The 11,395-nt window shown below is 40.3% G+C and overlaps 1 protein-coding gene across 1 annotated transcript; it reads right to left on the reverse strand.

Moving 5' to 3' along the window:
- Positions 1 to 4,010: 4,010 nt before the first annotated feature.
- On the reverse strand, positions 4,011 to 10,812 carry ptcd1 (pentatricopeptide repeat domain 1). The gene is made up of 8 exons (XM_038285343.1): positions 10,303 to 10,812; positions 10,085 to 10,225; positions 7,360 to 7,578; positions 7,183 to 7,284; positions 6,374 to 7,021; positions 4,916 to 5,032; positions 4,597 to 4,779; positions 4,011 to 4,429 (listed from the first exon to the last, which is right to left on the reverse strand). The coding sequence occupies exons 1-8, from the start codon at positions 10,708 to 10,710 to the stop codon at positions 4,169 to 4,171; spliced, it is 2,079 nt and encodes a 692-aa protein (XP_038141271.1). The 5' UTR covers positions 10,711 to 10,812; the 3' UTR covers positions 4,011 to 4,168.
- Between the last annotated feature and the right edge of the window lie 583 nt (positions 10,813 to 11,395).

The following is an 11,395-nucleotide window of genomic DNA, read 5'->3' on the forward strand; positions in this document are numbered from 1 at the left end:
ACATGCACCCTGCAGGACCCCGCTGAGGGGGTAGAGTAATTCCATTGTTTCCTGACCAGGACAAAACCCACACTGCCCTTCCTGAATCTGAGGTTTGATGCACACTTCTCTCCAGGATCCCTGAATAAACCCCGTTTTAATCAGTTACTTAGACATGCTAAACCTAGAGTTAATTGTTGGATCTATGTTAAAATACGAAAATCAGAGCATACATTTCCTTCATCTAAGATATTCAATATACCAAAATTTTAACTTGTCAAGAAAGGAATGCGCCTTTATTAAAGTGCCGGGGGTCAGAAGCGACCAATCGGATACTAACTTCAGAGTTGCGCATTAGAAAGTTCCCTGTGGGCTGCAGTCATGAGGTCCTAACTCCACCTAAGTCCCGGGAGTTTTGTTCCTCTTTCACTTCTGCTTCGAGGCAGCTTTAAGTTTTTAGTTTAATATTTTTAACAATGTGACATGCAGAAAAAACCTTCTGAAAAATCTGAACTAATCATTCCTGTCCAACTCACATGAAAAGAAGAAAAAATAAATGATTCTTCTGAGCTTCTGCTTAAGGAACATGATATTAAAAAGTGCATTGTGGGTAAGGAATAGGGTCTATTAAATACTTAATTTTAGTTAATTCAGTAGGAAGAAGACCAAATTTTTTTTTTTTTTTATTGCCACAATCAAGATTTCCCATTCAGCAACGTTTTTATTGTTTACGGCATTAGTAAAATCATAAAGCACAAAGAAGCAATTTGAAACTGATGACAATCATATGATAAATCTTCAGCTGCTGCATGCCCTGCTTTCTGTATGAAATATGTGCTTCCCTTTTATCTATTATGACTGCGTCGGAACTGTTACAAACCCATGCAACTATTTGATGACATCCATTCCTTCAGCTATGCAGATTTCCTCGCTCTTTGTTCTCTGTTGTCATGCCAAAAAAACTCAGGCAGTCAGAGTTTAAATAGCTTAGTTATTGCTTTTTATTGTATCTGAGGCAATAAACATTATTTTCTTTTCAACCACCTTTATTGGCCCATCCTTTAGAGGTATATAAGCAGCCTTACAGGCTATATTCTTTTTTCTTAAGTGTAAATAGGAATTACTACCAAGTAGGCTGACAAACCAGGTTTGTTTAAGCAGACATACAACCTCTGCAAAGCTATAGTGGCATCTGGGGGGCACCATAGAAACCATTCTACTGGAACTGTAAGTTGAATCATGTGTTCGTGATTACATAGTACTACTAAAGGAAAAAAAAAAAAAAAAAAAAAAAACATGTCCTGGCCCTTTGCTAAGTGTGGTGGAGGATTAGTCATACTGTGGGCCTGTTTCTTTTCAATGGCCCTTAGAATCTTGTTAGACAGTATGAAGACTTAAACTATTGTAAACAAATAAATCTAGTGGACCCTGTTGAGTCTTTATGCTTGCAAAGGATGTTTATTTCAAAATGTGTGGGCAAAACAACAGAATTGGATCAACCTTCCATGACCGGGTCGGTCTCCAGAGCTTAGTTTTGTAGATGATAAAAGAGGACCAATAATGATTTGGATTGAGAAAAAGGAATGCTCAGATGTACCTCTATTAGTATGTGAAACCTACTATTTTTTTTAATGGTTTTCATTTTATTGTCTGAATATGAATGATACACTAAGAGATGTTTTATATCCCAATAGGCAGATTATGACCCCTACCCTCGACCACCTTCAGCTTTCCTCTGAAGGAGGTGGACTCACATGATGGAGACCTCCGGGTGATTTGATGCCCTGGTTTTCTTTATCTGGGTGATGCTTGTTTCTTTTTGTGACATCTCCCTTTGGAGTAGCTAGTAACAGACTCAATGACATAAGGTGAGAGGCTCAGTCCTTCATGGAGAGCTAGCAGGAGAGAAATAGAGCAGGGTTGGTTTTGTAACTGGACCAGGACCATTTCTAGGCATCTTCTCTTGGAGGTTTTCAGGGCGTGGCCCAGAAGGAGAACCAGGAATGGACCTGAACTCAATAGAGGGGATCTATGCCTTCCTTTACTCAACCTCAGCCAAACAACTTCTCTGTTTCTGTTTTCTGTTTTCTGTTTCTGCGTCCCCAGGTTCACCACCAATCACATCGTGAAGTTTGCGGACGACACCACGGTGGTGGGCCTCATCAGGGACGACAACGACCGGGACTACAGAGAGGAGGTGGAGCAGCTGGTGGACTGGTGCAGTGAAAACAGTCTGATCCTGAACGTGGAGAAGACGAAGGAGATCATCGCCGACTTCAGGAAAAACCGCCCCCACCATGCTCCACTGCTCATCAACAGCTCAGCTGTGGAGGTGGTCAGCAGCACAAAGTTCCTGGGGGTGCACATCACGGACAACCTCACCTGGACTGTAAACACTTCATCTCTAGTGAAGAGGGCACAGAAGCGCTTGTACTTTCTGCGGAGGATGAGGAGAGCCCGCCTGCCCCCGCCCATCCTCACAACCTTCTACAGAAGCACCATAGAGAGCGTTCTGACCAGCTGTCTCTCTCTGTGGTGTGGAGGCTGCAGAGCTTCTGACTGGAAGAATGTGAGGAGGGTGGTGAGGACAGCGGAAGGAATCATTGGGGCTCCTCTTCCCTCCATTAAGGACATTTCATCACAGCGCTGTGTGTCCCGAGCCCGTAATATCATCAAAGACCCCTCACACCCCCACCATGGACTGTTCTCCCTGCTGCCCTCTGGAAAGAGGTTCCGCAGCATCCGCTGCAGATCCACCAGGTTGTGCAACAGCTTCTTCCCCACTGCCATCAGACTGTTGAACCTTTGATCCACAATCCGAACTCTGCACCTATTGCACATTATCGGGCATCAAATGCTGCTGAACTTTTAACTTTTAGCCCTTTAAATTGTTCATCTCATTGTATTTTTCAATAACGCATTTTTTGCACAAATGCCATTTTGCACTGAACCACTGCAACTTGCACACTGTCTCTTATCCTCTGCACTGTTCACACTTTGACCACTGCTGCACTTTTTGTATTTTTCTATAACTCGTGCCATTTGAAATATCAATGCAACGTTCATAAGCTGTATGTAACGCAATTTCGTTCTGTATGCACCCTGTGCATACAAAATGACAAATAAAGAAGTCTAAGTCTAAGTCTAAGTCTAAGTCTATTCTTTCTCACTATTTAAAATTTTGACTTTGAGCCTTCTAAAGTGCTTTGTGAAAAATTTATCTTATTGAAGGGGAATTCTGAGCTTGGTCTCAAAGTCACTCATAGCTACTTCTAATCTTTGTGAATACAGGACCTGGTTCATATTCTTGACATGCATTTTATTACATAAACCTGAGCCTAACTCTTAGTCTGTATGTAACACATTAAACCACCTAAACATTTGTTTTAATGCTTTACATTAATGCTGGTGACGTTTAACTCAACTTGAATAACTGGTAGCATTTTTCCTGAGTCATAATTTAAAGGGGAACCTCCTCTTTGCCATAAGTTTACCAGTGAGCGCTACATAGAACTGTCTTACTTCCAGATTTAAAAAAAAGATTAAATTATAAATTTCAACTGGTGTTACTGTTATCACTTTAAATAGACATTCTAAGATAAGGTCAAATGCATGAACCTTGGGAGAAATTGATAACCCAGTAAACATGAGTTGATGTCTTTTAATACTGCTTAAACTCCATCAGTTAAAGTTTTTTATTTCATGCTCTTTTTTTCCTTAAACTTTCATTCAATCCATTTTCATTTTTTTTTTATTTCATGTCATTTCATCTACACAAATAAAAATGTTTAAGAAAAACACCTTGCAAAAATAAATAAATAAAACTAACTGGTATTTAAATTTGCAGCTACCCCATTTCCAAACCAATAACATCTGAGCAACTCTTGAGCATGGTGGCTGTAGAATTATGCTGAGGGTTTGTTAAATTGGCAGTGGCAGTAGTGGACTAAATAAACCAAACTAAATAGTTTGGATAACCTCAATCTTCCCCACTGCTAAGCCACACAGAAAAAAAAAAACAAGACAAAAAATTAAGTTGAATCTATTTAATTCATAATAAAATATAATTGCATTATCATTTTTTAAACATGTAACCATATTCTCTGACCTCTGCTATTGCTGACATTATTCCATTCATATTAATAAAGCCAAATGTAGGCAGAGGTTCATGGAAGAGAGATATTTTTCCTTATTTGCATCCCTGAGCTAAAACCGTGTGGTTCTTCTTCGCTCTGTGGTGAGAATTATATCTCCTGGCTGCTGCTCTCTGATTCCTCTGAGCATCGGTCAGTCCATATTCAGCTTCATTCTCCTTCACTGCCACCTCCGTGTTAGACTGCAGCTCCGCCTGCTCCTCCTCAGCACTCTGAGCAGGTACATCTCTCAGCCACTCCTGGTAGTAACCACGGAAACCATCTATATGCACCAGGTAGTTGTTTCTGGACTTGTACTGGAATTGAGAGAACAAAAAAAAGGGAAACTATCTAAAACAGGCAATATCTGAACAAAAGATGAAAAGAGGTGATATACTGGAAGCTGTAATTAACCAAATGACTTATTCAAAATTAACTATGCCAGTAATTTATTGTAGACATTTTCATCTGGGCGTGCTCTGACCTGGTTGTAGTTGGGAGGATACTGTGCAGCAAACTCCAGCTGCCGTATTATGACCTCATTAGGCCACACACTCAGGTTCCTCATGCTCTTTAGGAGTGTTTTCAGATAGGCGTAATCCAGTCTCCGAGTGGCCCGACTGATCAGTGCAGAGAAAACATGAACATTGGGTCGAAGTCCTGCATCCTGCAGCAAGAGTCAAAGAGGAAGATAAGCGACTTAACCAGCTTTAAAATCCGTCAAGTGATCAAGATGTTTATTTATGCACATTGTGTGTTTAATTTGACAAAAGAGAAATCTGTTCTTGCAATTAGGATGTCACCTCTATGTCTTTGAGCAGCTGCAGACCTTCCTCCTGCTGATCACAGCCTAATGCCAGACATCCATACGTCTGTATATTCAGGCTGACATTGCGCTGTCGCATCACACGCAGGACAGCCTGGAAGGAGTTAGGAGAGGAAATATAGATGCAGTCTTCATATGAAATCAAAGGTTTGGTTTAAACCAGTCATAGCGTGCCACAAATCCCTCAAAATAGAGGCTGCCGGTATAATAACCCCATGCTGGTAACATTTACCTACTGCTCAATATTTATACCAAAATAAAGGGATAAAAAAAATGCTCTGAATGGACGACACACTTCCAGAAGTTCTTAGAATGGACATTTCCTTGAAGTGCTTTTAAAATAAAGAACAGTTCCTGAAGACGTTGGTTTTACGTGCGCTCAATTAAGGCTATCATGCCGCTCTGTACTTTGACTTATATTAAAGTCATTTATTAACATAACAGTGTTCATAGTTTTACTAATTGCCTTATATAAGTACATAAATTCGACATAATCTAAACCAAACACAGTATTAAACTGTTGCCTCCTCTCATTAACAACACCTGAACAGAATCATGGTTGACCTTAAATAACCCCCTATCAAACAATCAGAACTCAAAATGAAATATGCCCCCTGGTGGCGATAAACACAGGAAAGGACGAATGGCTCCGACAGACAGATCAAATGTTCCCTGTAAGTCTTCACCGGGTTTGCTTCATACTGTTGCTGGTATTTTGACCCATTCCTCCATCCAGACGTCTATAGCAGTAATGTTTTGGAGCTGTTGCTGGGCAACACTTTCTTTGAACTCTCTCTACATATTTCTGTTGGGTTGAGGTCTGGAGACCTCTAGAACCTGACCACATGATGTTCTCCCAGTCCTCTTCATGATCATCCATGTGCTCTCTGACCTGGACTTGTACCAAACAACGGTCTTGTTTGTCTTCCATTTACTGCCAATAACTTTCACAGTTGATTTATTCACATCAATCCACTCATCCCCATCTAGTGAAGTTCTGTAACTTTCTTCCTGTTGTCCTTGAACAGCTCTTTGCTTTTGGCAATTGTTGACTGTTTGAGGCTCTAACGACAACATAAATATAGGTAACGAGTGGAAATCAGAAGAAATTCTTAAGGAAGAAGACATGTCTATAAAGGCCACAAATATAGTTTGTTTGGTTACAAATAAATTATTTAAAAAAATCCTACAATGTGTTTTTCCCCTCATTTAGTTTGTCATAGCTGAAGTGAAAATATGATGAAAATTACAGGCCTCTCATCTTTCCTAGTACAGCTTGCACATTCAGTGGCTGACTAAGTACTTATTGGCCCCACTGTAACATGCACATGGATACCACCGACCAAAGGAAACAAAATGGCTTTGCTCTTAAAAGGAGCTTGTTCTGATTCAATGCACATAATTCAGATTTGAGCGTCTTTGTGTGTGCCATTACCTTTGCATCCTCAAGATCACCTGCTTTGATGGATCTTCGGATGGCACTGTTAAAGAACGCCCCATCGAGCTTCACCTGATGCTGTTTGGCGGCCTTTAGCAGCATCTGCATAGACTGGCGACCCGGCTCCATCATGTCAGCTAAGAGCGTCAGAGTTTTCAGGTCTGGACTTAGCCCCTTAGCCTCCATCTGCTCAAGAAAGCCTTTCGCTCCACCGATTAGGGCCAATCTATCAGATGCCGTGTCTACAGAGCTGAGAGCGAGCACGGCTCCTCCTTTGCCTTCAAAAAGGTCCAGCAAATTAGGAGCTGTAGAATCTGGCACCATGTTAGAAGGTAACGAGATGTTTTCTGCCGGTCTGACTGGTATAAGATGGTTGGATCCCTTCTCTTTATTGCATTTGCTCTCAGACTGGCTGCTGCTGTGGGTATCGTGTTGAAGAAACAGCTGCTTCTCTAGAAGGTCTATGTCTATTACATTCTTGCCTCTAGGTTCTGAAACATCTTCCTTTGCCTTCCAGTTAGACTGCAGCAGAACACTTGATGCTAAAGCTGAATCACCAATCCCACAATCCCTGGCTGTTCTTAAAAGCAGGGTATAGTTCTTTGAATCTGGAAGGATCCCCGACCGCAGCATCTGACGCCACACCTGCAGTTAAGAGAAACTGTTCAGCAAATACACAATATAGAAACTTCTGGAGCAGCGAAACATATTAATAGCAGAGGAAATACATTATAAAATTATTACAAAACAAACAAAAAACAATTAAGAATCGCTCACCGCTCTGATCTAAGGAAAAATGAAACTACCTGCAAAGCCAATCTGAATCCCATTTCTTTGTCCTTCAAACAGCCCATCAGCAGGTAATGAAATGTCTCCTGTGTTACAGCATGTCCATTCTGCAGCATCTCCTGAAAACATAGGCAAACTCTTCATTAGATCACTGGGCCTTCTTTTAGTTCCCCATGAGTCAGCGGCTGTCGTACCCGCAGCGTGTGAACACAGGCTTGGAGGTGGTTGGTGATGGCGTGGGTCTTGAGTAGAGCGTGGTACGTGATGGTGCTTAGGGGGTAGTTTTTACGACGGAGCTCTTGCTCCAGCTTCAAGGCTTGTTGCAGTCCGGCCTGCTTGGATGGCGACTCTGCGCAGGCGTTGAACAGTGCAGTGTAGGTTGCATCTGTTGCGATCAGACCTCGCTTCTTCATCTGAAGGAGACACAAAGAAATTACACTCAGCAAGACAGTAATTATGAAAGTTTGGTAAAAGTATGCGCTGTAACCTTAAGGAAAAGCTTCATTTGAACTATGAATTAAGCATTAATTGAAATTAAGTACTCCAATACTGAGGTTTGCCAAGACTAAAAACCAGTGGTATGAAACCAATAAAATATTCTTCATGTTGTTCCTACGGCTTAAAGTCCGTTAAACGGGATGCAAGACAAAGAGTTGAATGGACGGGAGTTTTCTCTGGGTTTAAGTTAAAACAGTATTATCATCCCATAAAAAGGAAACTTCTAGGATACAATGAATAAAAGGAGCAAGAAAATAAGAAAAAAAAATGTTGTTAGGGCAAAGGGAAAGAGAAAAAAAGTTGGTGACGGAATGGAAGGAGGACAGAATCAAGGATGCAAAAGAAGTTTGGGGCCAGCATCACTCTAATATACTTAAACGAGTTAAATACTAAGCTTTAGTGTTTTCTCTTTTCCATTTGCACCCAAATTTTAATGTTCGTTAACAATGTCCGTATCCGCACCAGTCCTTCATGTGGCACAAAACCAAACCATGATGTTACTAACTCCACACTTTCAGAGTTGCAGCCTCTCCCCTTTCAACACAAAATGATCATTATACTCTACACTTCAATTTTAGTTTAATTAGATCAAAGTTCAGACCCAAAAAGTCAGGTCTTTTTGTAATCTGGCTAAGTCTGCTTTCAGCCCATATTGACGCAGGTCTCCCTTCACCGTGGATAGTAACACAGCTAATTGGCTTCAATCAACATCTTCAAAAAGTCATCTCCCTTTGTGCTTTGACTGATATGAATGTTTTTAAAGATTTTATATATAAAATCATGCTCTTCTATTAATACTGACCTACAACAGTTAAAGTTTAACTGGATTCAATGTCAGGGAGAGACAGAAATGGTATCATCTTATAAAATGTATGTAAATATTTGTTTTCAACAGTACATAACAGTGCTTTAGGAGACATTAAAGCATCAGTGATATCAAACTCAAGTCCTCAAGGGCCAGTATCCCGCAACTTCGAGATATCTCTGTGGTTCAAAAACCTTGCATTGAATTGCTTAATTCCCTTATTAATTGAAGTCAAATTAAACTAGGTGTGTTAAGGCAGAGAGGCATCTATAGGATGACAGCCCTTCAACTGGAATCTAACAGCCCTACTGTAATAAAGGTTTTAATGCTCAGATCTTTTTTTTTTTTTTTATGTGGTCGTTCACATTTTTCCTGATTTGAGCAAGTAAGTGAGACAATTTGGAATAAGATAAATTTCCATTTGAAATAAGAAAACTACCGTTATGTTATTTCATATCATCTAATTATCTTACTAAGTGCTAACTACATTAGCAGATCATATAATGTACCTTCTCAAATTAAGGATTAATAGTTTACTTTACTTATTGTTTAGATTTGCAGTATTGCTATCCCAGTTTCTGTCCGTTTCCTGCTGAGCAGAACAATATTGTGATAAATTGGATTGAGATAAACCTCAAGATCACTAATCCGACTGCAGTCACATTCCATAAGATCAGATACGAGTCAGGGGAGTAGCGGCCTGGTGGTTAGGGCATGGAGCTTGGGATACAGAGGGTCTGAGTTGGAGCCGCACACCCACAGACTGCCACTCTGGTTTGAGCAAGACCCTTAACCCCACACTGCTCCCTGGGCGCCGCATAATGGCAGCCCACTGCTCCCTAAGGGGATGGGCTAAATGCAGAAAATCAATTTCGTTGCTCTGTACTTGTGACGATGTAATGACAATAAAAAGCTGGAACAGGGTTTATACAGGAATGAGTAACTCTAATTCAATGCTCTTTTAATGCTATTAGAAATTATTTTTATGTCATCAACAAGTACCCATGACTCATATATATATATATATATATATATATATATATATATATATATATATGTATATATATGTATATATATATATAAAACACGGTAAAATCCTTCGTCATCTTTACTGTTGTTACGATAACTTTCATTGATGAGGTGTGAGTTTAATACACCTTGGTATTGGCTTCCCGTCGCAATATTTAATCTAATTAAGACAGTTCCTCTGTCTGGATATACAATTATAATCTTCATTCCGTACGTGGCAAAGATTTAGAAATGGAATGAGAGCGGTGTCCTTCAGCTAAGAACAAAATGTAATATTTTGATAAGGCTGGAGCCATGATGTATACTCATCTTCTAATGTGTATGATGTAAAATATGATGATGTGGCAGACTGGAGATGTATGAATGCCTTTTTAATTGTTAATCTGAGCCACTTCCTGGGAGGTGAGCCCAGAGGTGAGCAGCCTCATACTGGTTCCAAAGAGCCTGAACTGATCATTTCACCCCGTAAAATAAACAACACATTTGGGCCACATTGCCTGCAGTGGGATCAGGGCCTAAATGAAACATAAGTCAATAGCAATAATTTTTATAATAATTCTGGGTCAATCTAAGACATTTTTTATTACGTCATTGTAGAGTTTGAAGGCCTTTTTGAGCTGTCCGGCTCGACCACAGCCTCCTATAAGCACAGAGTAGTTGAACTCCTCTGGCTGCAGCCTCTCCTCCTGCAGCATGTCTCTGCTGAACAGATCCAGGGCCTCCTGCAGCTGCAACACCAATAAAAACACCTTAATATAAACCGAAGACGGTGAAGAAAGCCATATCCATATCTCAGTTCCCCAACCTTTTTCTCCTTTATCAGTTTCTTGCACTGTAAGAAGTACCAGTAGGGGGTATTTCTCCTCAAAGGTCTCCTCAGAGGTTCCTCCTCCTCCTCCATGGACTCTCGCTCGTGTCGCAGGTCTCGGAGGTCCGGGCTGCTCTTCCTGAACGACCTCCTGGATGAAATGTCCTCCGAGAGAGAACCAAAGTTCTCCTGCTCAGGTGAGGCTCCAGCATCAGCTCTGGAGGAGGCAGACAGGGACACGAACCTGGCGCAGTGATCCACAGAGAGCCGACAAGGAAGGACAGTGAACCTTCGGTCTGTTTTTCCTATCAGTGATTTTAAAGTCGTCCTCTGAGAAGAAAATAGAGAAAAACTAGCCACTGATATTTTACTCCGCTGCCGTAGACAACACCTGACAGCTAACATCTTCAAGCTTGAACACCCTCCGCCATAACAGATCTATTTTTTAATAAACTAGACCTCTAACGTTTGATTAGAAGATGTGAGCCGCCATGCTTGTATGACGTAATGGCCCAGACCTGAATAATAGATACGTATCCGACAATTAAAAAGAACACATTTTTCCGAGTAAAAGCAAACAAATGAAGAATTTTTGCAAAGAACTGAATAAAAACAACCAAGTGAACGTTTTGCTTGACGCTTAATTAGATAGTGGAAAAGTTTCCAATCACGATTTGTGTCGATAATATCGTCAATGTATTATTACGCCTGCCGCGAAACACAACACACTGACACCTACCGGCCATAAAAACAACTGCGTCTCGTATTTAAAATTTTGATAAGTTTTCAGTCATAGATTGAAACGTAGAAGCACTGAAATAAAGCAACAATAATGAAACTGTGTTTATTTGCGTTATATATTCCATCTTATAATCAATTATAAAGTAATTTGAAAAGGAACAGAAGAAAAAACATCCACCGTTCATTACTAACCAAGTCTTGTAAAGCATCAGAAAGAAAATGTTCCAGATCATACTTGAAACTGTAGGATGAATAATTTAAAAGTAATTTAATAATTCTTAATAATTATCTCAAACCGTTCCTAATTTGTCCTTGGTCATTTTGTATCCATTTGATTTCTTTTTTTCCT

This window comes from Cyprinodon tularosa, unplaced genomic scaffold (genome assembly GCF_016077235.1).
Source record: "Cyprinodon tularosa strain WSP-4 unplaced genomic scaffold, ASM1607723v1 ctg21, whole genome shotgun sequence".
Lineage (NCBI taxonomy): Eukaryota > Metazoa > Chordata > Actinopteri > Cyprinodontiformes > Cyprinodontidae > Cyprinodon > Cyprinodon tularosa.

What these genes read in the sequence shown, in the direction of transcription:
- ptcd1 (XM_038285343.1), bottom strand. Translation starts at nt 10,710, where the DNA reads ATGTTAGCTGTCAGGTGTTGTCTACGGCAGCGGAGTAAAATATCAGTG. An exon ending in AACTGATAAAGGAGAAAAAG is followed by an intron (nt 10,226 to 10,302) that starts GTTGGGGAACTG and finishes TTGGTGTTGCAG; the next exon opens with CTGCAGGAGGCCCTGGATCT. An exon ending in AGCTGCTCAAAGACATAGAG is followed by an intron (nt 4,780 to 4,915) that starts GTGACATCCTAA and finishes CTCTTGCTGCAG; the next exon opens with GATGCAGGACTTCGACCCAA.